At 42.2% G+C, this 24,982-nt stretch overlaps 1 protein-coding gene across 2 annotated transcripts in view; it reads left to right on the plus strand.

Moving 5' to 3' along the window:
• Positions 1-24,982, plus strand: part of LOC109633480 (mannosyl-oligosaccharide 1,2-alpha-mannosidase IA) — a 160,124-nt gene continuing 135,142 nt past the window's right edge. Inside the window, exon 1 of one of the 2 annotated variants that reach the window (XM_020093373.2) lies at positions 1-1,706. In XM_020093373.2, the coding sequence (XP_019948932.2) occupies positions 1,146-1,706 (561 nt within the window). In that variant the 5' untranslated portion in view covers positions 1-1,145. The remainder of the gene's footprint in view (positions 1,707-24,982) is intronic. The other variant, XM_069537109.1, reaches the window with a different exon arrangement.

Raw genomic sequence — 24,982 nt, forward strand, 5'->3', positions numbered from 1 at the left:
CCTCCTCCTATCTCTGCCTGCACTATATGTTACATTTCCAGCCCCTCTCCTCTCGCCTATTTTACGCAAGCGGCGTAGCGACACAAGTGCGCAGCCGAGAGGGAGAGAGCGAGGCACGGCAAGGAGGGAGCCCGGGCACCGGAGCGACGACGCGGCGACAGCAGCTGAAGCAGCGGCGGTGGTGGTGGTGGTGGTGTGTCAGTCTTTGTTGGAAACTGGTGGATCTTGTTTATTCTCCGGATTTTGGATCGGGCTGATAGGATAACTTCACACGGGACAAAACCTGCCGTCTTCCATGCCATCCACCGATCCGCTTCGCCCGGCGTGTTGACGCCAGCGGAGAGGGGGGGAAGCTCGGGAGGCTGCACCGGGAGGAGCGCGTGTTGACAGGCGGAGGCGACATGAAGATCCACGCGTTTCCGTCCACCAGCTGCCCCGCATAGATGCAAACAAAACGGCGTGCTATGGTTTCTTTATGGGTTTTTAAATGGGATTTCAGGGGCTTATGATGCAGCAACGTGGGTCGGCGGCAGCAGCAGCAGCTTACAACCGGAGACAAGGAAAGAGATGCTGCACGCTTGAGGTTTTTGCACCGTAGGGCAGCGTGTTATTGACGGTTTGCACGTTGGGGAAATAATGCATCGAGACACAACTTTGTTCACGGGCCTGACAGACTGCGAGACGCGTGATTATCCCTCATAAAAGTGCATTTATTTCTTCGCAGAGGCGCATGCTCCGGTAATCCTGTTATTCTTGAATATACAGCTCAGTGCTCCAGTGCCATTTATCTGCCAGCCCCCGGAGCCCTGTGCTGTTTTTATGATTAGTGCTGTTTAAAAACCCTGCAGTCTGCTGGTGTCAGTGGTTGTGTTGTGTAGATGAAACCCCTCACAGAGGTGTAGGTGTTATTGCACATGTAGGCAGGGCCCTACCCTCATGCACATCCTGTCGATAGCGAGATAAAGACAGCTCGGGCTGTTTATGCTGCTCTGCAAGTGTCACGGGGGTGTGTTTAAAATCCCGCATATACACGGTGTGTTTTTATGTTTGGAGGCAGCAGATCGGCTGCTCGCCACAGAGCGGACTCTGTCGAAACCCTGTGCTGAGAAACTCTGCAAGGAAACGTCTCCAAGAAAAAGTTTTCAATGGTTTTCCGAAAGTTGCCCGGTGTGTCGGCATCGGGCATGGGTCTGCGCCTGTCCCAGAAATTCGTCTTTCTGCTCTTTCTCTCGGGTTTGGTAACTCTCTGCTTCGGGGCCCTTTTCTTTCTGCCAGACTCAGTCCGGCTAAAACGCATCTTCCTGTCCAAGACAGAGACGCAGCCGGTCACCGTCGGCTCCGGGTCCGAGAACGATGCCCGGGAGCACCTGAAGAGAGCCGGTAAGGAGCCGGAGCACCCGCGGGGTGTGACCTCTGCCAAGGGGGAGACCAGCACCAAGCTGAAGAGCCTGATCCGCAAACCGCCCGTCTCTCACGAGGCCACGGAGGAGCGGCTGGCCGGGGACAGGGCGCAGGAGGATCTGACTCTGTCCCGGTCGAGGACGCAGTCCGCCTCGGAGAGAGTGACCTCCCCTGACCGCGGTGCCGGCTCGGATACTTTCAGTTACAAGAAGTACACGAGGTGTCTGCTCAAACCTCCGCTGGGGAGGGATGGCGGCAAGCCGAGCGACCCCAAGACCGAGGAGCGCCGGGTGAAAGTCAAAGAGGTAAGGACGACCCTGCATGACACGAGCATGAGCGTTTAAAGTTTCTGCCTGGAGAGGGGGTAGATGACAGCCTCACTGGGAGCGTGGAATCAAATGTGAAGTTCAGATTGAGAAACAGAAACTTAGTTTTTTGGGGGATTCCATCGACACTTATAGGTTTTACAATATGATTCATACCTTATAGATTATATTGATCAAATCATAAGACCAGAGAGGCAAGGGTGAGATGGTGTCCCTGCATGAACTCGATCATAACAGTTTCAAGTTTCTGCATAGAGGGGATAGATGACAGCCTCACTGGGTGTGTGGAGTCGCACGTGAAGTTTAGATTGAGAAATAGAAACTGATTCTGATGATAGATATCTGAGCATTCACATTTATCAAAACATCTTAGTGATAATAAGGGTGAGATGGTGACCCTGCAGGGAGCTCATGGCAGTTTTATGTTTTCTGCAGGAGAGGGGCAGAGGACATGGTTGTGTGGAATTATAAGGGAATTAGAGATTGGTACAATGAACAAGGTTTAATTCGGGAGGTGAATCTAGGACAGACATCACCTCACATAGATCGAATCAGCTTATTTGAGGGCTAAAGATGAGATAGTGGCCCACGGCATGATCATGACAGTTTTCTATTTCTCCAGGAGGGGGGGGGGGGGGTCCCAGTTGACATGTAGTAGCTTTATGGTTTGTGTCGAATAACAAGGGAAGTTGAGATGGAGTTTAAAGTGAATAAAATCAGGAACTAAGTTTTTGTGAGGTGATTCCAGGACAATCTCTGCAAGATGTTAAATTATATCTAATCAATTACATTGTTTAAATCATCTGATCAGAGAGGAATGGTGACCCTGCAGGGGGATCATGGCAGTTTCATGGTTCTGCTGGAGGGGGACAGATGTAGCCTCATAGGTCTTACAGAATCACAGGGGGAGTACTGACTGATAATGGAGAGAGAAATCAGGAACAGTGTTTGGGTTGATTCCAGGACAGTTGCTATGAGTAATATCATTAAAGCTATACCAAAGATATGAACCTGCAGGGAAGTACATGGTAGTTAAACGTTTCTTCTGGATGTGGTCAGGTGACATGAAGTAGCGTTATTTGTTCTGTGGAATTACAAGGGAAGTAAGAATTGAAAAATGGGAACAATGTTTTCTGTGGGGTGAATCCAGGACAAGTGATATATGTGCAAGATGAGAAATATCGAATCTATCACATTGATCTAATCATCTGATCAGACATTAGTCTACCATCCCCACAATGACAATCTTGTTTCTGTGGCTTTTCGATGCACATTGATTAAATATGTTTCAATCTTTTGTAAATGAATCATGTTCTCAAAATGTTAACATGACAGTTGAATAGTTGTCTGTCAAATTCAGATATAAATAAACCTTGGGATGCACACTTGAAAGAAGCTTTATTACTGTTGAAGTTTTTGTCTGACAGTACCCACAGTGTCTCTATAGAAGCAGCGGGCCAGTTGTTTGCCAAGCTGCTGTCAAACAGACAAAATAAATCCCTTTCGATCATATCAAGTCGTCTAAATTTACCCGGTGCCTTTGCCTTTTTTGGTCGAGGAATTCCTGTTGGGTTTCTAACAGTCTGTGTCAAAGTGTTGGGAGGGAAAAAATGTGAGACTTTTAATAATCTCTTCACGGGAAGCGGTAAGGCATGTTTACTGTCTTTAGCAGGATAGTCTGTGTTTTCCAAATATAATCTTACTTTGTTGTGTATATGAATCAAATCAGAAAAGTGAAATAAATTATCATCTTCAAGTATTTTTTGTTTATGTCTGCCGTTACGAAACACTTCCCATCACGTCAGTGTGAATGATAAAATGTCCTGGATTTAGCTGTCGCACCATCTCCTCCACACAATCGCCTGCAAAAGATGTGACTGTGTACTCCTTTGGCCAGGAGCTCTTCAAGCTGTCTGCCAGCCTGTGTTGAGCCCTGTGGGTCCAATAAGGGCTCCAGAGTGGGAGCGTCTGTGGCTCACACATCTGTACCCACTCGAGGCTGGTGAGGAGGAGGAGGGGTGAGGAAAAAGCGTGGGAGTGAAGCCGGGGAAGCCATTGGGCAGTGTGTGCAGATGGGTTTCATCCTTGGCATGTGACAGGGATAAGTCCTGCTGTCACTCTCACTTCAAGCCTGCTGTCATCCTCTCACGCTGCTCACATGCCTTCCATACCTAGAGGTGAAGTGCTCCATGATAACTGAGGCGTCAGAGGACGGACAGGGTTATTTGCCCTCGTGCACTGAGCTCTCAGTGACTCATAGCTTCTCCCGTTGATGCGCTTTCAAGTGAATGTCAGTTGCTTGGCTGGTCTGTTAAGCTGAGCTTGGCAAAGTTCTTACCCTGCGGTCATAATCATCGGTTATTTTTCCAACACGCCCTCTTTAGCCTAATTATCGTTGCAGAATATTAATTGCGTGTCCTTGAATGAAGCTCTTTATTAAGGCGTTAGAGAACAGACAGTCCCTGCTTACATGCATCGCATGCTGCTGGGTTCGTGTCCGTATCCTATTGTTGTTGCTACAGTTCCCGCTGTCTCTAGCCTGCTGGCAGAGTTCCAGACGACTTCTCCTTTTTTTCCTGGAGGCTCACATTTCATGCTGCCAGCACACACTGACACATTGCGAGCCTGCGCTTTGTCCACATTTATAGACGTTAAACCAAAGAGTCATTGAGACACAATAAAACAGTTTTTAAAAACGTGATGTGTTTGATGTGTATTCCTATGAAGCGTTAAATATAATGCAGGGCTGAATTTTTAGTTATCACACTTTCAGCTTGAGTTGTGGTGTAAAGACCGAGCTGCTCTATAAAAGCAGTGTTTTTATTCAGCTGTAAGGGAATGTAGAATGAGGGGATCCCCTCCCGAAGCCAACAGAAGGAGTCTGGCTCAGCCCACAGACGGCCTCAATGCCCAAACTATGAATGGGCATCGTTTTTCACAAATGCCAGCAACTAGAAAGCAGACTCCCCACCTTCTTCCTCTGTGTGTGCCCCCAGTGCCAAGAGAGGGTGAAACAAGGGACAATGACTGCTTGATCACACAAGGCAAATGTTTGAAGGCAGCCTACCACTAGCTAGGGCCCCCAGGATGCCAACAAATGCTGTTTACCTAATCCTGCAGCTCCCTTCTAGTGGAAATAGTTCATTCTCCTCCAAATGTCCCCAGCAGAGCGAAGATGATCATTTTCAAACATCTTCCTTTTTTGTAATTCTGTGATGTTGTGGCTCACTGGGTCGCCTGTGATGCTATGTTACTGCCTCATTGGCTCCAGCATGAGAGGCTGGATTGCGTTGACAACACCAGAAAAATATGCACCTGTAGCAACAGGATAGTGTCTGGTTCTGCGTGCACATTTTCTTAAGTAAGGTTGGAACTTAGAATAACAAGAAATAAAATACTGGAAGGCTGGAGTGCAGAAGAAGCACATCCAAACAAATTCAATGGCGGAGCATAGGGGACATCAGAGAATGATGGGAGCTCTATAGCATTCAAAGGGCGGACGCTCATTCACAGACTATAGCCTCCATCTCTTTCTCTCCTCTGTTGGTCTCTACAGCATCACATACATCAAACGAGGAGCGAGCATTAAAAGACAGTTTGTATAAAACCTGAGATTTGCTTTCTCTCTAATCTGCTGAGTGTTTAACACAGATCTGCCGGTGCAGTCAAATGAAGGGCCTTGCTTGAGGCAATTGGAAAATACAGTATAATGTGTGGCCTCTAGCATATGATGCATTCACGTGGGGAGAAGGTGAGCACAAGGGGGAGATGCAGCCGACAGCGAATAACTGCAGTGAGAGGACAGACACGCTGCAGCCTCTCGTGGCAGAGCCTCCTCCAGTGGAGCAATTCAAGTCCTCAGGGCTTCTTTGTCCCGCTTGTGTGTTTGAGAGCTGTCCGTTTGTGTGCACTTGCTTCATGGGGATGGAATGTGGAGTTTGACAGTTTCGGTTGGAAGTGTTGCCGCTGTGTTTATCCATCCAGCTACAAGCCCACCTGCATCACTGTGTAGACAACAATCAAATGAGGTACATCTGTTCCAACTGCTGTGTGTTTTTGTGGAGTTCAGAATAGTAAGCATCATCTTAATAACCCTTCATGTTATTTGAACAACAAAACTGTTTTTAATCGAGTGCCCAACTGATTTCAGTTGGCCAATAAAAATGGGCAGATATGAGTCTTTCACAGACATATCAAATTTCTGCTCATATGATTAAACAATCTAGAAAAGACGTGCAATTATGTTTATTATCACCCCACAAATCTGCACCGGTCAGATTTGTGTTCAATCCATAAAGTCAATGAAACTATAACAAAAAATCCATTATGTGGAGTCATAAGGGAAATTTGCTTAAACCACCATCATTTAGTTTCAGTTTCTTCACTCTCTGAATACACTCATCTCTTTTATTTTCTAACCAAACAGCTGAAGGGACATTTAGCCAAAATTCAGTAGACTACTTTTAGGTTTCAACAGAAAACATAATCTTAAAAATCCCCTAGTTCTTTGCATTTTTTCACTTTTAGTTTTGAGTTATTTTCATTTTTGACCAATGTAGGCAAATTTATTAGCAAAGTCAAAGGTCAGGTTTACTTAAAAAACCTGCAACCACGATCATCTGCAATGTTGTCCAGTTAAAAACAATGGTGTCTCACTGCACTATTGAATGTAAATGAAGTACTTCTGATCCGGATGTAAAGGTAGAAGCTATATTATAAAGTATTTATTTTACAGTGTCAGGAGTATGACAAAACTGGAAAGGAACTAATTCACACATACAACAATAATTGTTCTGTCACGTTGCACAAAAACAGACACAGAGGTAAAACCTAACAAACCCCCAAAATAGGTGAGCTTGTAGCTGATCCTGAAAGCCCCTTATAGCGGTAATGACCAGTGAGCTCGGTGTCTGTGTGAATAAAATGCTGCCGTTAAGCCGGCGCCTTCTGGCTGCCTCTGAGCACCATGACCTTCCTCCACCCCTCATTCCCCTGCTGTCTCCCACTACGAATCAGGTGTGCCAAACAACCTTCAGTCTGGGCTGGGAAAATGGCCGGCTGCTGAGCAAGAAGAAAGAAGCGGAAGATGAACAAAGTCTTGAGAAAAGGGCTAGTGGCCCCACGGAGCAGAGGAACATTTGTGTTTTCCCTCTCTGTGGAAGCTGTGCAAATGTCAGCGGCTGGTGTTTGGAATGTGAGCCCATAGTTGTCTTTTGGTCTGTTTATGTGGGGGAGTCAGTTGTCGGAGCTGCTTGATATCGATATATTGTGCAAGATAATTGCAGCTGAGGCCGATATTATCTGCCACACAAGGAGAAACTGACCCCTTGATCCAATTTCTTAGACGTTTAAGTGCTCTTGTTATATGGCCGTTGTTGGCATAGTTTCGGATGGTGAATGTAATTACAATAGTAGAGCAACTTCCCAGGTTGTTAACATTATGAGCAGCTAATAATAATGAGTGGAGGTTAGGGTTGAGCTTTCCAACTCATTACACTACTGTAAATACAGTTCTCACTATCCTCAAATTTCTTTTGTAACTCATTTGTCTGAATCACATTGACCCAGTGGGTTATTCTCTGAAAGCAATAGACAATTTGTTGCTTTCTATTAACTCATTACTGTACTGATATTATCCAGGAGTATTATTGGACTTTATGTTGCCTTTAATAATAAACGGAGCATTGCAGTGAAGCCCCCAGTAAAGGTTTCTGTTTAGAAGCCAGAAAACTAAAATGTGTATATGACATAGTAAAATGTCATTGCATTTAATACTTGGTGGTTCATCTAAAAGGGAAACTTAGTGTGTTTTGAAAAAGTACAGGATGATAAAAATGTATATAATACTGTGAGTTACAGTTAAACTAATTTCATTGTGGGTATATTAAGGTTTACTGAGCAACCTGTTTTCATGCAAATATTAATTCGTTGCAGTTCTTAGTTTCCTTAACCAATGAACTGTTAACTGCTACAGCTGGCAGCAAAGATAGATATGCTATACCCCCTGCAAGGTACATGTTTTAAGCATTGATTACCACATACACTTGCGTGATATGTGTTACTTAAGGTAAAGTGAACCCACTGTCTCATCCTGATAAAAGAGCAAGAGATTTTTGTTTTTCAGCTCACTAGTAACAGCAGTGTGATAAAACCAGGACACTCCAAAATGAAAACAAATAAACCTGCGCTGAATAATTGCGAGTTTTTAGAAGAGACCTTGAGTTATGAAACCCACACACTGTATTACAGCTCATGCTCAATGCTTTTTAGAGTGATGAGTTAAAATACAGTTTTTTTTAATGTATGCATGGTAAAGTTTGTTTTCATCAAACAGCATTGTCTTTTTACTTAAGGGCTAACAAACACTGTGCTCCACCCTACTATTAAAATATTTGCAGTGCAGATTTAGAACAATTTTAATTGTTAGCAGACTTCACCTTGCTGCCTACACTGGCAAACTGCTGTATCTTTGCTCCCACCACAATGTGCAACGTTTGGCTGAAATGTTTATCGCATCACCCTCATTGTTATGTCTGTTGTGTGCGATTGAGTATAGATGGGTAAAAACAGAGATGTTTGGAACTGCCCCTGCATTCACTTCCTCATTTATTACATTTTTTTTATTCTCAGTTACAGTTCCACCACTTTGTTGGTTCAAAAAAAAGAAATCCCTCTTTTTGTTTTTCACTATTGCTGTTTCTCATTTTCTGTATAAGCAACCAACTACAGAGTATACAATCTGCTTCCTGTTTATGCCCTGTGTACATGAATAGTCAGCTGATATGTGTTAATATGGACAGGGATTATTCCTGATACAGAGCTAACATTCTTGTGTGGATGGCGGTTTTTAAAGTTAAAACTTAAGTATGGATGGATGGAAGCTCAGTGTACTGGTTAACAGTTAAACATCTGAACAAGCTCAATGACTACACTCTGAGGTGGTGTTGCCCAATGCAAAGCTTGCTTGCTAGAAAAGGACAGTATTGATTTCCTTCGTTTATAGCTAACTCTTGTCTTTCTGTCCCCTGAAGTCAGCCCACAGCCCCTGGCCTGCATGGACACAATTAAAAACAATGTAGGACAGTCAGGGCTGGACCCCAGGCTGAACGATGACCCGAAAGGCCAAAGCAGCTGCATCCAGGAAATCTCGTGCTCTGCACAATAACACTGAGACAGAGAAATGTCAGGCAAACACATCACGGCCCAGCAGAGAAGCTTGTTTTTCAGTGGGTGATAAAAAGCTGATTAAGCTTTATAACACCAGGTCTTTCCCCCCCCAGGCAATCACTGCAAGAAGTTAGAGATTTTAATGGAGAGAGGAAAAGGGGGAGGATATGAGGTAAAAAGGGGGAGATGTTAGCTAATATCTTTCTTGCCTTCAGTGCAGTTTTCTCCACCCCCCCATTCTCTTTGTGGTAGAGCCACTAACTTCAGGGTGAGTCTCTCTGTTGAGGCATGCTTCTCAGAAGGTGTGTGTCGGTCTGTCGACATACCTCTTGTGCAAGTGCAGTCTTTGTAGATAGCCATGCAATGCACGCTGGCCGCTTTGAAGAGGCATATCTGTTTATTTAGGTCTGGGCTTTTTCTGTGACTATTTGTGTTATGTGTGTGTTATGTGTGTGTGTGTTTGAGTGGGTCAGTGGTGGATCACATCTTGAATAAATAAAATGCCTTACTTCCTTGAGAGGCCAGTACGTTTCTACTGTTTGCCCAGAATTTAACAACATTAGGGTTACTGGTTGTGTGTGTGTGTGGGCGGGGAGTTGGTGCATGTGAACAATATATATTTTCCTTAGCTTTTCTTTACAGACGGTTTGCAGATGTTTTTCCTTCTTACATAATAAAAATCCAGTTTTCACTTCCATATTTGCAGAGGCCTCACCAGCCTATTTGTTTGCTCTATTTGTCCAAGCCCACCCCCGACTCCCGTCTCTGTTTACTGTAGCCTCCGGGGTTTTGCGTCACTTCCCAGTAAAAGCAGAGTGTCATGTCCTGGACCAGAAATTGTCCACATTTTGACCTCCATGTCAAATAGACGAGCGCCAAGAGCTATGATTGGGCGACTCTGTATGGCAGCAGTCGTCTGTTTTTTTGTTTTTGTTTGTTTTTTTCCCCCTTGAAAGTAGATCAACGCTGCTCTCAGGTTTCATCACCCAGACTCTCAAAAATATCCTTAACACTGTGTCCCTCTTTCCATTGCTGTGATGTTGCAGTAAGTTCCATTGAAGCCCATTTATCTTGAGTTAACGGCAGTGCTGACATAATGGGGTCATTGTGTTTATACCTCTTAAACCATGGCTTCTGAAGGCTTGCGATTATTGGAAAACACACAGATTCACTCCTGACTGGGTCCTTACAAATTTCAGGGTGTTCCTAACCTGTATATTGACTTCGATACATCCAGATTCACCCAAAAACCTACATAGTCTCTCTCTGTGTTTATCTTAACTCTCTCTAATCATTGTTGTTATCATTGCTAATAGATACAAATAAACAGTCATTCTTTTCACACTATTATCTACTCGCTTCCACTGCTCTTGCTGACATTATCTGCTCATTTCCATGGGATAAGCAGCCAGCTGATTGTTCTTCTATGAATGCACGTGGACCTCCAGCATCCTGCAACACTTTCAGAAAATGGCACAGCCACTTTGAGCCAAATCCAGTTTTCGCATGTTTCATGCAGTCTGTAATGAGTGTTCGTGCGTGTTCCTATGTGTGACTTTGTGGGTGCGTTTGCTACAGATGAAGAAAGTGCATGATGAAAGATGAAAGGTCCAGGGGTGGCCTCGTTTGCTGCAGGCTCTGCTTGACATCCCTTGCTAGGTGCCAAATGAAATCGTCCCTCCCATCTACCCTCAGCCTCCTCTCTTTGGCCTCGCTGCTCAGGCAGAAATAGGAAGAAGTGGAGTGAGCAGAGAGAGACTGGCCTAGATGTAACCAGCAGACTCTCTGAGCCCCCAGCTGAGTTCCAGCCTCCTGCCTTTATGCCTGCCTAATTGGTCAGAAACAACATGCGTGGCTGTGTTCACAGGGTATCTGCAACACGTTAGTGGGCCAGGAGACCTGATCGTCCCCATATGTCTTCCCTCTCCTTTTCCTCTTCACTTTTTGTTGGGTCCTCGTTGGAATTATTTTTTTTTAATAAATTGTCGTCACTGACTTTGTTATTCCTCCTTCTTGTCTGTCTTCTTTTATTTTCCTCCTCCCTGCTTCTTGGCAATGTGTGGCCTCAGGAATATTTACTGCCAATGCTTTGCCAATTATTCCCTCCTCTGCATCACTAGAGAGCCGGTGTGAGCTGGCCGGTGCTGTCGCTGCTGATTGGCCTGCCTGCATTGTTGTTATCGTGTTGTGACATGGTTTCGGCCATACTTTCAAGACGGCTGAATAATGCCATCAAGCCTATGACCTACAATTTAGGCAGCTCCCTGGAAGACAACATCATCTTTTATGTAGCAGCCTTTGTTGGCCAGGATCAAATTTTCCCCCAGAGTGAAGACAACAGCTTTTATATGGAAAGCTCACCAGACCGTTTTCATGGTTAACACCGTGCTGTCTATCTTTCTGTGTGTTGAGAGGAAAATGTGCCTCCTTAGTGATTTTCCCCTTCAACGGCATCAGCGGGCAAATGGCCATTAATTAGCTGAATGCTTACAAAACCATTTCAGCCAGCACTGGGTGTATTTGTTCATTATTATCACAATTAAGTCCCTAATCAAATGGCAGCAGCGGTGCTCAGTGCTCATTAGGGAGCTGTATAGATTTCTCTTGTTTCTGTCAAGGTTGGATGATGGGCCGACTAGATAATTGCAGTTTTCGGCCCCCCACAGTCTATAGAAAGGCAGTGAAATAGCAAACTGATTTGATAGTCTGCTATTGACTGTGTGCAAGGACAACCGGTTTTCTGATCACTGATTGGATGAAAGTGTCAGTGACAGGTCTTAAAGCATATTTCTAGAGATATTACACACGACAGAGATGGCAGGATATGGAATAGATGCGTGCTTTTAAATAATTTTTTAAAAGCCTCTTGGATATTTGTCTTGACCAGAGTGAACCAAAGTAGTCCCAAATTAACTGTCAATCTGTAAAACACTAAGAATGTTCATGAAAGCAGCTGTCTCAGAATGTGGAAGTGCTTCTTTAAAATATTTTTGACAGGAACCATTGGTTTAAAATGTATTGCTAAACCCATTATAACTTATAATCTGTAATGATTACTTTTTAAAGAGAGGTCTGTTTTAGGATATAATCTCTTTAAAACATTTATTATCCTTTATAATGTAACCGTTAACTGTCAACTTTCATGTTGGCTCCCATTTGCGAGCAGGGTTTCTTTTTCGAGAGCAAAAGTCTTTGTCTGTGAATAGTGACACAATCGGTTTCAGTAACAGGAAATGGGTGGAAGTTGCTGCCCAGTTTCACACATCAAGGTGGTTGAAGTTGGTGAGAATACATGTTGTAGTTTCAGGTCGTCATACTGCGTACCTCTGTGCTCTCAGATCTATTATTCACTTAAGATTTCATTTCTTTACTAAACCAAAAATAAATCAAGTTCCAGCTCATTTTAAATGGAAACTGATGTCATACTGGGCTGGAATGAGATTAAAATAGGGAACTGGTATCTTCACAATTCTCTCTCTCTCTCTTTCTCTTACATGAACAGCCACATGTGGTATTCTTAAAGCCACAACTAAAAAGAGTTTTTCTGCCCCACTCACTCACTGAGGACTGTTGGGTACATTAAGGGGAGTGAAGCATTTTAATTTGTCACCAGTGACCTCAGTCTGGTGAGTTATGGGAATAATATTTCCAGTAACAGCTATTTGCATTATTGACATTATTCTGCCAATAACTTCATTAATTAATAGATTTAATGTCAGGAAATATTAAAAGGTGTCAATTAAACTGTAGGAGTGGCCGCAGTGGTGACTTCTTCAAAACCCTATTATCACAAGGCAAAGAGAGAATATTTTCAAATTAGAGAAAATGAAAAATTGTTGCTGCATAATTTTCAATTGTTATATCTTTAATAATCTAATACAATTGGCTTATAGTCTATATTCCCTTTACAGCCCTGGAATAGACAAGTAAAAAATATATTTGATAGATTTGAATTAATCAAACCATTTAAATACACGTCAGTAGATCAGATGCTCAAACAAAACCTGTTTTACAGTTTGTTTTACAATGAGCAATAAAGATATAAAGTATTTTTTTAAATTAGTTGATGGGTTTTTACCAACATTTGCAAATGGTGTCATAAAATCAATCAGTCAACACTAATCTGAGAATGAGTTCCATTTCTATGAGTCATTTTCTACCTTTATCCCCCACGTTATAGTTCCTCTGGGTCATGCAAATGATCTAATTAGACTTCTTATGTGGTAGCTCAGCTGAAAGCATGATCCATCTCTCAGTTAATTTGGCCAATAATTAGAGTGGAAACCTGCAGCCGATGAATCCTCCCCTACACGATGTGAGCCTGATCATCAGCTCTCTGGTAATGATGTCAGCTGAGATCTTCCGGACACAGTGAGAGGGATGAAAATGACAATAATGTGTCCTCTTGAGATGACATGTGTCCTCATGAGATGACACGGGTCAAAGATTGTGGCCTCTACCTGCGATGGAAGAATTATTGTCACTGAAGGAGATCACAGCACTTGTGAAAATGGCATTTTACGTGATAATTACAAATGAGCCATTTCCGATGATGATAATGATACAGATTTCACATAAGAACCTTAACGATGACAAAGTACTTTTATTTCTGACCGTTGAGGTTAATAATGCAATTCATTCTCTAAACTGACCCTACCTGTATTTCTACAGATTTTTCTGAAAGATGTGTTTTTATAATTAGTGTTGCCTTGGAACTGGATTGGCCAGGATTAGTGGCTAAACAGACTTGTGGCAAAGCAACAGTCGTGAGTCTCTTTGCTTGGCCACAAGTACATCTGAGAGGCTGTTGCTCTTCAGGCAAGTGTCAAGTGTAACTATAGATTTTATATGAAAATGGACGATGCATCTCCACTTCCTCCTGTTGTACAAAAATGAAGCCAAAACATTCTGGATTTGGGTGCCGCCATTTGAGTGTTATTCTTACCACGTCTGTGCAGTATTCTCCAATGGCATGATTGAGCTTTATGAATGTGGCAATGCTTACAAATAGGTTAAATTGGGCAACGAGCACAACAGTCGATCATCGATAAGAGACTGTCAACAAATGGGCAGTTTTCCACATTAGCTACCATTTAATCTGGAATGAAAATTGAAAATGAGCACACCTTTAAATGTTCCGAGTAATCCCTCATTCAAACAGAAAAATTTTCACAACCTGGAAATCCACTGTGGTGGACACAAAACGAAAATTGTTTGTCATTTTAGTATTGACCTTTATTCTGTCCTCCAGATAAGTTTGACTAACCTTTGGATATACAGTATTTTCAACCTGTACTGTCTCTGGCATATATCCCTATAAAGCCTGACACTAATAAATCATAGTCCTTAATAAAGGGCAGGTGTAAAAGGCCATATTCTTAGATCTGAAAGTTATGATTCAACTGTTGTACGAACACTCACTCCAGAGTGTATGGTTAGATATAAAGCATCTGTGGGCGTGTTTTCCTCTGACAGTCCAGGCACCTCTCAAAAGAAGACGTAGGCTTATGGAAGAAGATAAGTGAAGGTAAATGAAAACCAGACCCATCTCTAGGGGGTACGGACAATGAAGTGTGTGTGTGTGCGTGTGCGCGTGCGCGTGCGCGTGCGCGTGCGTGCGTGCGTTATTCTTAAATGATGTTAAAAGGAAATTTACCAGGCAATCAATAGTTTATTGGGCTCGTTAGCTTTCTTAATGTAAATACATTTCCACAGAAATTTGACAGACCACCGGAGCATGTTAACAGGGTGTGTGTGTTGATCAATACCTGGGCTGAATGAATGGCACTGTGTCGTGTGCATATCTTAAAGAAATGATAAGCGGATATTTTTGCAAATGGTTTTCCTTGTTTGGCCTCAAGGTTGTTGCAGCAGGACCTGTACTGAAGATATTTACTGTTTAGTAGTCGGGCACAGGAATCAGTATTACAAATGGATATTCAAGGAGCTTAAGAATTGCATCAGAAAGAAGAAAATGCAGAGCCAATAAAAAGTGCAATTACTTTAAACCTTTTAAAAAGTAATTTCGAAGATTGTAGCCTGGAAGGGCATGGAGGACCAATTATTTTCTGTAATCTACAGTATAGCTGGATGCGTCTGATGCAATTACTGCTGTAAATTAAAGCTTCCTTATCTGATTTTGACCTGAAATGGGATGTAACATAATGTGCCCTTTGTATAGTTGGCAACGATGTCAAAGTATAATTGAAACTAGTGGGGTAATTACATTTTAGGATTAGTATTTATTTGTAGACGTGGCAGTTATCATGTTGTATACCTGCGTTGAAATTATAATGCATGTCAGTCCCATTGTGTTACATTCTTTACCCAAGCTTATGTGTTTAATAGCAGATGAGTAAAACATTTGTGTAAGTTGTGTATCCTGATTTGTGGTCCTGTTACTTTTTTCATAGAAAAAGACAACTGAAAAAAAGAAGACCATGAAATATGTTAAAAAAATCAGCTTTAATGTGACATTATGACCTCAGCTCTCCATCAGACGTCTTATGAGTAGCATTGAGACTAAATTTTATATCCATTAGTGATAAAGTATTTATCCACGTGAAGAAGAGCTTTCATTGTGCTGAGTCTCATCTGTGTTTACAAGCCATAGCAGCTCGCCTGGATCTGGATGTGTTTTTACTTGACTTGGTTTTGAAGCTATGCCTGAAGCAGAACTGCTCTCACACGCAGGGTTCTGTTGGCTGTGGGGAACCAACTTATTTTAGCAGGGAAGTCAACACTTGGGTGAACTTACAATGCTAACAGAGCTAAAGGAGCTAACAGAGCAGAAAAGCCCAAACCAAAACAAAGAAAGGGCTCTTGCTGGGCTCAGGCTGCCACAGCCAGACCAAGCTGACGGTGGAGGAGTTGGCACTGTGACAAAAAGCACTATTCGTATTAATGCAAAAGTGTTTCTTCCAAGGTTTGCGTATGATTCACTCGTTCCATGTGGCGTCACATACTGATTCGCCTGCCACATCCCATCTGAGAGGAGAGATGTTGTTTAGAAACTTTGAGATGTCTAGAGGGAATAGTTCGCACAAAAATGATAATTCACTTATTATCTACTCACCCTTATGCTGATGGAGGGGTGGGTGAAGTGTTTGAGTCCACAAAACACAAGAGTAGATAATGAGCGAATTACCATTTTTGGGTGAACTATCCCTTTAAGTTGATATTCAGAGGAAAGACAAAATTAAAGAACTGCTCTGAGGTAGACATGAAACTAAATTACTTTAAGATCGCACAATTTTAGGTCACTTTATTGCTATTGATTTATCTTGACTGCTAATTATGTGATTGGTCATCAATTGTTTGGTCGATAAAATGTCAGAAAATAGTAACAAATAGTGTTGGAAAAATTACAGTGTGACCTATTCAGATCAGGTTTTGGACCGTCAATGAATAAAACAATTTAATATACCTATCCGACATAGAAAAACAGCATATTATCACGACCAGGGGAATCACAAAAAAGCCAAAAATGATTGATTGACAATCAAATAATTTGAATCTGGGTCTCTCGGTGTAGTTTCCATGTTTTCCCTGATGAGTTTGACCAGGTACTCCGGCTTCCTCCCACAGTCCAATGACATGCAGGTAGTGTTTAGGTTAATCAGAGACTATAGATGTGAATGGTTGTTTGTCTCTGTATGTTTGTCCTGTGATATATTGGCTCCCTGTTTAGGATCTACCAATTCTTTCGCCCAATGTCAGCTAGGATTTGCTCAAGCTCTCCCTGCGACCCCCATAAAAGGATAAGTGCTACAGATAATGGATAGATGGATGTGCAGTATTAACATTTTTGTGTTTGGACTTGTTTTCACACTCTTAACTTCTTTATATTGTCTTTTTATAGCACTCACTTTGCCCATTACTGTGACATGTTTTACTAATTTGAAAGCACAAGTCAGCATGATTCAATTTAAAGAATGAGTACCTGTTTGGCCAAAAAACGGACCCGGCTGATATCTTGTCTTTATCTTTGTATGCCCACTGTCACTTCTGGCTACTTGGGACTCTCCTATATTTTGAGGTTATCTTAGGGTACTTACTCTGGGCAATTCATCTACCCCTCCCTGTGAGCTGAACTCATTTATCCAGTGCTGGCATTAATAATGTATAGTGAGTGTGAACGAAGGGGAGCCTCTGCTTTCTTGTTGTGGGTCTCATCTTTTATCTCCTCCTCCTCCTCTGGACTTCCAGTTTTGTTGCATTACTCCACACACATTGTCTTATATGAATTTCACATCGTTCTCTCTCTTTGTCTCTTTCACTTCCTGAATGCCTTCATCTGTCTTTTCCAATCGGACTCAGTTGCGTCTGCAGGCTTGTTGTTTACACTGTCCTGCTATACAAGAAATACTACTGCTACTGTGCAACTGTACTTTGCCTGTCAAGGGAGAGAGAAAGTGAGTTTTTTTCACGTTTGGCTGACTCCCATCATCCTGCCCAGTGAAACCGATGGATCCCCTGGCGAACAGTACTCATGTTAGGATATATTATTATCATTGCAGGTTAGAGGCCGTGCTGATTCACTTACTAATATTATAATCTCTGCTGCATTGCTCTCTCACGTTGGATGTCTCTTGGCTTCTTTTCCAGTAATGACATAGACAGTGACTGATCATTCAGTTCATCTGGAATGTAAAACATGAAAAGTTAGGGCAGGCTGCTGGGCTCTGCGTTGCACCATACTCGGGCATGAAGAAGCTAATTATGCAAAACTGAGTGATTAATCGCTTGCAGCAATTTAGTCACTAGATAAGACGATGTGAGCTTTGGTGTAGTTTGGGACTAGATGTGTGATGAATATGGACGACTCTGCATGCAGTTCATCGGAACTGGGTATGCTGTTTTTAACAGCTCAGTATGTAGATGTTCCAAATACGCAACTACACTGAAGACAGTTTTATACACCACACCATCAAGTTGAATTAACTGTGGAAGCCAAAATCATGAATGAAATTTTGGGATGTCAAGTATTTCTCATGTTGGGACCTAAATCTGTGAAAACATTCACATTGTGGGGACTTGTCTTTCTTAGAAGGACAACAAATGATTATGTTTGAGTTAGATTGGGGTTAAAACAGCACAGGCAAGCAGGAACTCAGTAATTGGGGAGGGTTAAACCCTGGTTGGGGTCGGGCTAAAGTGAGTGGGTGGGGAAGTAGGTCTAGCTCTATAACATAAAGTAATTGCAGCACTTAAAATTAAAAAACCCAATTAATAGTTAGTTTAATGTTAAATCGCAGCACTGCAAAGAGCACGGCAAGTGGGGACTTTGGGATTAGGGTTTGGGCAGCTATAAGCTGCAGTGACAGTTGGATCAAGCTTCCGGAAAAAATGAATGTAACTCAATGTTATATACTCTGACGTCATAGAGACACAACTCGTGTATTTGCCTGGAGACAGCAAAACCATATAAACAACCTCCCTCCCTATTCGTGTGCCAACAAGTAGGAAGCTGCACAACAGCTTCGTAGAGGGTAGCTGGCTGCTGATTAATAAACGCTTCCACTCCCACACCATTGGGCACAGACTGAACATTACTGGATAAAATCCCAGCACTATAGACCCACACTGGGGAGTTGTTGTTGCCATGGGATTTACAAGACCTTCTTTATTATCTTAACTAAATGTCCATATCTAATGTAATGTCCTGCACCCAGAAGCTTAAAGGATTTATCACAAGCTATTTTTCACAGTCTCATTGGAGTGTCCCACTGTTTATATCATGTAGTGCAACACCCCAACTTTAGGAGGAATAAGCTTGGTAAAAATTGTTTTGTCTGAAGTTCGGGCTTGTAGTCGGCAAAGAAAATGTAGTCAGACCAAGTAAAAAAATCTGCAGCTAAGTCAGGCAGGCAGGGATTTGTCCGATATATGATGACAAACAGATTGTAATCATGCAGCAGGTTCAGGCAGGCAGATCAGACTTAACTGTGAAATATTAAGGCAGGGCATCTGACGTGACGGAGTGTAACTGATAGCAGTCATTTATATACACTGTTATATATATATATATATATAGATGGAGGAGCAGCTGGCTGGGCAGACGACAGGGTCAGGTGATGAGTTGACATTGGAGGATCTTAAATCATAACTGGTGGGCGGGTGTGAATAGGTGGCAGGAGTTCGTGCCATATGCACAACGCAGAGATTCATCAGATGCACTTGAGGTGGAGGAGAGGTGGATAAGGCATCTGTCACATCACAGATTCATTGGTGTTGTTTATTTATTGGCAAGTTTGCACTTTTCATATTGATTTTCTTTTGCACAACCTTTTCTGTAAACTCCTTCTAATTCCCCTCATTTCCTGCACGACTCTGTCCCGTCCTCTTGCCACAGATCGCTCCTTAGCATCCTCCCTCTAGTAATATTAGTGCTGAGTCAGCCCTTTTTTTCATCCACTTAACATTTGAACAAGAATGTTAATGTGCCATCGCCTCGGGGTACCTGCTGTCTCCTGACAACATTGGCATAAACAGTGCGGCTTCTAAATGCTCTTAACACGCACACAGACATGTTTTATTACTTCTTTTTTTGCAGTTTCTCAATCAGTTCTGGTCTCATGTGATTTGGGTGCGTCACATCAGTTGTATGTGCAACCAGCTGGGCTCATCCTCCATACACTTGCACACACAAAGTATTTTTATGAAGTTCATAACCATCCTCTCCCCCCTTTCACTCGCACTTAAATTCACGCACTTGTGTTTCGCCGTTTTACTTGATCTGCGTTTATGTGCGGTATATTTTTTCCTGCTCTTTCTCTGAATATATTGCTGTACAGGGAATTTGTTTTATCCCAACTCACGCCCCACCTCCTCGTAGACTTTACATGGATAATTACCAGTGTGTCCAGAGCAGATTTGCACCCCACTGTGTCTAATCTCCGATCTCATTTCCTTGTGTTATTTCCAATAGGCATTAGTGACTCATCTCCATCAGCTATAGAGACATCAGTCAGTATTGGCACAGTCAAACGACCCCTGAGTGACAGATAAAACGTCTGAGCTGCTTGAAATAAACGCTTGAGGTTTTTCCTATGTCTTAAGCAGGAAACAGGAAGTTGACTCGGCAGAGGTGGTGTTTGTCTTCCCTCAGAAGATGAAGGTTATCAGTGTCAGCTGGCAGTCTGTTGGCCTTCTCACAGTCACACATTCACTCGTATCAAGGTCAAAGGTCGCCTCGCACTCATCCACACCAACACAAACATTGTCAGAATCAGGGAGAGGAATTTCCTGCAGCCTGTTATTGACACAAGGTCCAGGAGAGCAGCTCTTGGAAAGTGCCCCTTCAGCACTTTGTCGTCACCCACCAGGGGAACGGCCTTATTTTATTGGACAACACGAGGAAAACAATTGAGATTTATGAGTCATGTGGCTGCTTTCACTAAAATTCTGCTTTCCTAGCCAACGGCTAGATGTAAGTTATAGCTGTTTCACTCCTTCCTTCATCATTCACTCTTAACTTAAAATCCTTCTTTGACCCCCTCGTGTGCCTCCTCTTTGCTTTCTGTCAAGTCTTTGAATTGTATGGGAGGTCTTATGAGTCCCAGGGGTCAGATGTTTTCTGATGACTCCATGAAATGTGTGGCTCATACATAATTCTTGTCACTTAAAGGAAGTCTGTGGGTTTAGACAAATAAGACATCTGTTTACCAAAGTCTGTGTTCCATAAATCTTTTTGTCAAATATATTTTTTTTCCATCATTTGTAGAGACTCTATTAATGATACGATTTTTGTGAATATACACTACTTAAGGCAAGATTTTGATCTTGTTATAATGTATAGAAATGAGTAGAATAATTTTAACTCTGATAACAATTTTTTACTTCCCATGAACAGCATTAGCTTCGACCCCCAAAACTACATCGGTCAGGCTCTAATCCTCCCAGATCCTCTGAAGACCTAGTTAAAGAAATGCAATACAGACATGGTCTCATTTTGTGAAGTAAAATATAACAGTCTTGGTTTTAAATGTGAATTGTGTATGTTGAGCCCTATCGAAGAAGATTTTCTCTCACCAATGGGACAGACAGTAAAGATTATCTATCTATCGATATTGAATTTTATTTCTTCTTTTATTTCGATTTTTATGTATTGCTTTTTTGCCCCAGCTTGTTGGAATAGTCACAACTCACAGCTCTGTTATACGATGAGCACCTTGAGCACACAGGAATTAAAAAGGCATGGGACTGTGCACCACTCTAGTTTCTCTTCAAACAGTCAGAGTAGCAGGATTTCACTAACACAATTTATTTTTGGGCCAACATGAGAGCAGCAGCCAGCCTCCACACATCACTCCTCACTGTGACACCGACGGCTCATAAACACAGGTTTATGCAGCTCGAAAGCAAAGAAAAAAGATAAAACGACAGGTAGAAAAGACTTTCAGATAAAGAACACAGCCGTGGAGTCTAGCAAAGCAAAAAAGTTCATTCAGGGATTGGTGTTGTCTGTGTATGTTATGACACTTTTCCTCTAAGGTGTGTTGAACAGTGCCCTGGGGCTGAATAATCTAAGAGAGAGCTGACAGGCGGCTGTTTTACCTCTCTGCTAAAGACAGACTCTCACCGCAGGCGTTTTCCTGTAGATTAGTGCTAAATATACAGAATGGAAAAGGACGAAAGAGGAATGTGTTTCCCATTGACGGCTCGGTAAGTACTCTGTGCTAGTTCTCCATTTTCCTTTCCATGGGAACCGAATACGTTCAAAAGCAAAAATTTCCCATGTGTCTTTGCGGAGTCTAAGGAAAATTACTCAGCAGGACCATCTAATCTCCCAATTCTCAGTAACCCTTTTTGCCCAAACTAAAACACACACACACAGAGGTTTATTCCAGCACAGTTTACCCAACGGTCCTCCTGGAAAAACTGCTGCAGTGGGTTCTCGGGAGAAAAGGCCACGGTGGAAAATCGCTTTGGGGATCAATAAGGCAATTTTCTGTCAGGTCAGCGGCTGGCACTCAGGTTATTTACTCTGAGGGGGCAGCGGTGAGGATAGGTAGAGGCAGTGTGTTGTTAGACATATTGCCTTGCTTACATAATCTCTCTCTGAACACTTTGATCAAGACAAACAGCTTCTGCAATGTCTGAGATCACTCAGGAGATGCATCCCATCCTGCTTTCACTCAGTGACCCGCCTGTTGGGCAACCAGGGTATAATTCAATAGCTTGTGGCATAGTTCTGTAGATGAAAATGTGTATTAGATTAGACTCAACGTATTTGAAGTTGAAATGTGATTTTTACGCATTGACCCATGACCAATAAGGTTTTACGAGTCTCTTTGACTGTGCATTAGCATATTGAAAAGCTGATATATCGTGTGCTTGTCTGATTCGTGATGAGCCAAATATGGGAGCTGAAATCAATGAAATGCTTTTGATCGATTTTTGGGGGGGGGTGCCAAAATTCTGTGGTCCCAGCTTTTCACATATGAATATCTGGCATTTTTTAACCACAATTTGTTTATAGAAATTGTGAACAATTTTTAAATTTGGGTTAAAATCTCCCCAAATTTTTTTTTAATGATTTTAATATGTGGATAATGAAGAAATCCATCAGGTTAAGGTTAAACTACAATCAACACATCAGTTCATCAAAGCAGAGCATCACAATTTGTTTTATTTTACATAACCAATTGTGAATTATTATTCTTTTAGCTACCAATCTTTTTGTTTTCTCTTTTAATGAGTGTACTGTATCTTGTGTAATACACTACTGTAGTGGTGGGAGCAGGATGAGACAGCTGGTGAGGTGGGTCGACAAGGGGGATCTTAACAGCACAAACATAATGTGGCTGAAACCTTAAAGCCTTAAACTCTCCAAGGATTAGTGAAAGAATTCAGGGACCTTACTGATCTATGTGGGGGTTGGACATTGCTGAAGTGCCTTCAGCCTCTGTGATGAAAACCATTCTGTTTTTCTCTTCCTGGGTTTTTCTAATGAGCATGTGTAGTGTTGTGGATTATGCACAGCCCCCTCCCCTCTAGTTGCCTGTGAAATAACAGAAAGCTCAGGGGGGATGAGAGTTCAGAGGAGTTATTTATGCACATATTGTATTTTAAATTTACAGAGCCTGAGATCAGATTATTTGAGTCTTAGCAGCTGTTCAAAAAATGGCTGTTTATCTTCCATTTCAGAAGTCTGATGAAGCTCTGATCTGAATTTACTCAAATAGGTTGATCATGAGAAACATTAGTTCCTTATTTATGGTGTCAGGCTCAAAAGATTATTCATGCTACATTACATATTGTGATGATGAGTTCAAGGTGACTTGGAAACCTGAGAGAAACATGCAATATAAATAAGCAGACCATTCAGACCTTTCAATGATTATTCATGTCAATTTAATCTATAAATGTGTTTGTGGTTTATTACGATGACAGTTCTTTATAAACCTAATGTAACCTGTACTTTGACCTTGATAAAAGTAATGTGAATATACTTCGATTTAATGTCCCATAACAGTGCCACGGCACAGTAATCGCTGTAATTGTTCAGCTTGCTAAGTGTCAGAGTCTATTTTCCCAGAGAGCCGATAGCTGAGAGTGTAGGTGAGAGCATCTCACCAAGGGTCCATGTGTGCAATCTCACTTCAGGGATGGAGGCAGGGCCTGCAGCACCAGGTGTCAGAAAGAGGGGGGCTTTACGTAAATGGTTCTGCAGAATATACTCTGGATATCACTGAGCTGTGCGATTTGCCTGCTGTGCCCAGGTGAAATATTCTCGGAGCGGAGGTCCATCTTCTTTCCAATTACGGCGGCAGTGCCGGTGGAGTGGCCTATTTGCCTGTCAAGGCGAGCAGGGCATGGCTGGTTAGCTGGGATGCCTGGCGGTGAGACGGGGGTGAAGGAGGTGCAGATGCTCCATCTGGTTGGACTGAGAGCACAGTTAAATTCACTAACACATGTTGTCAGTCTCAGTTTATGCTAGTTAGCATCACAAAGTTATCGGACCTGAGTCAGCTGGCTGAAGTTCTGAAAGAAGTGTCTTTTAAAGTCTAAAATAGTATAACAAGATTTAAAAACCTCAATATCCCAATTCCTGCTTTGTAGTACAGTCCTCCTCCTAAAAAAGAAAACAATAAAAACACGGAAAATAGTAGTGATAAAAGGTAAAAACTAGGTAGACCACAGAAAAACTATATGAAAAAACTTCCTTCCTGGAAAGTAAAGTTTTAGGGGTTTATTTAAAAGAACTAACTGAGTTTGCAAACCCAACTTCCTGAGGTAAAGAGTTCACGGCTGGGGAGCTGTAACGTAGAGACGCCCGGTTTCTGTTTGTAGTGAGGCATCATGTAGGAACACGTACCTGAGGAGTAGAGGCAGCGGCTGGGCTCACAGTGAAACTGTGATGTAGGTGCAAAACTTTAAATCAATTCTATATACCTTACCACCTGTAAGTGTAGTAAGAATATGTCAAAAGGCTGTCAGCTAATTTCTGAACAAGTTGAAGGCAAAATCTAGATGTACTGTATGTATTGAGCTAAAAGCATGGACGACACTTTCAAGGTTAGTTTGGGATAAAAAATGTTTTCTTTGCAGTTTTCCCAATTTGGAGATAGATTGATAATACTTATTTATGGATTTGTATCTTAAAAACTAACCTCAAAGTCAAAGATCACATCCAAATCATGGGCAGAATGCATTATTCTTCCAGATTTTTCTTTTCCTGCCTTTTATTTGATCTGAGCACAAGACCAACTGCTTCATTTGCTCAGTTTTTTCATTTGAGTCCTAGGAACTTAAAAGTACAATGAGTAAAGTCCCATTTCCCAGCGTAATTAGGAGGTCTGATGAACAGTGTTTTCTTGCATTATTCTTAATACTGCTTGCTGCCTAGCTTTGGTATATTTTCCACTTATACTCAAACAAGGGTAGCACACTTCTTGGTGAACTTAATTGCGTGCGTTTGTCAAAAGGAGTTACAGGATTTTTGTGAAAAAGAAGTCTTATTTATTGGGAATTGTACAAAATACCGGAACCTTCTGCTCTAATTAGTGTAGTTTCTCAATTTCTCGAATATTCTGGATCCCCAGGTTCCCCAGAGCAACCAGTTAATAAGTGCATAGTTGTTC

The sequence above is a fragment of the Paralichthys olivaceus genome, chromosome 13 (assembly GCF_024713975.1).
Source record: "Paralichthys olivaceus isolate ysfri-2021 chromosome 13, ASM2471397v2, whole genome shotgun sequence".
Classification (NCBI taxonomy): domain Eukaryota; kingdom Metazoa; phylum Chordata; class Actinopteri; order Pleuronectiformes; family Paralichthyidae; genus Paralichthys; species Paralichthys olivaceus.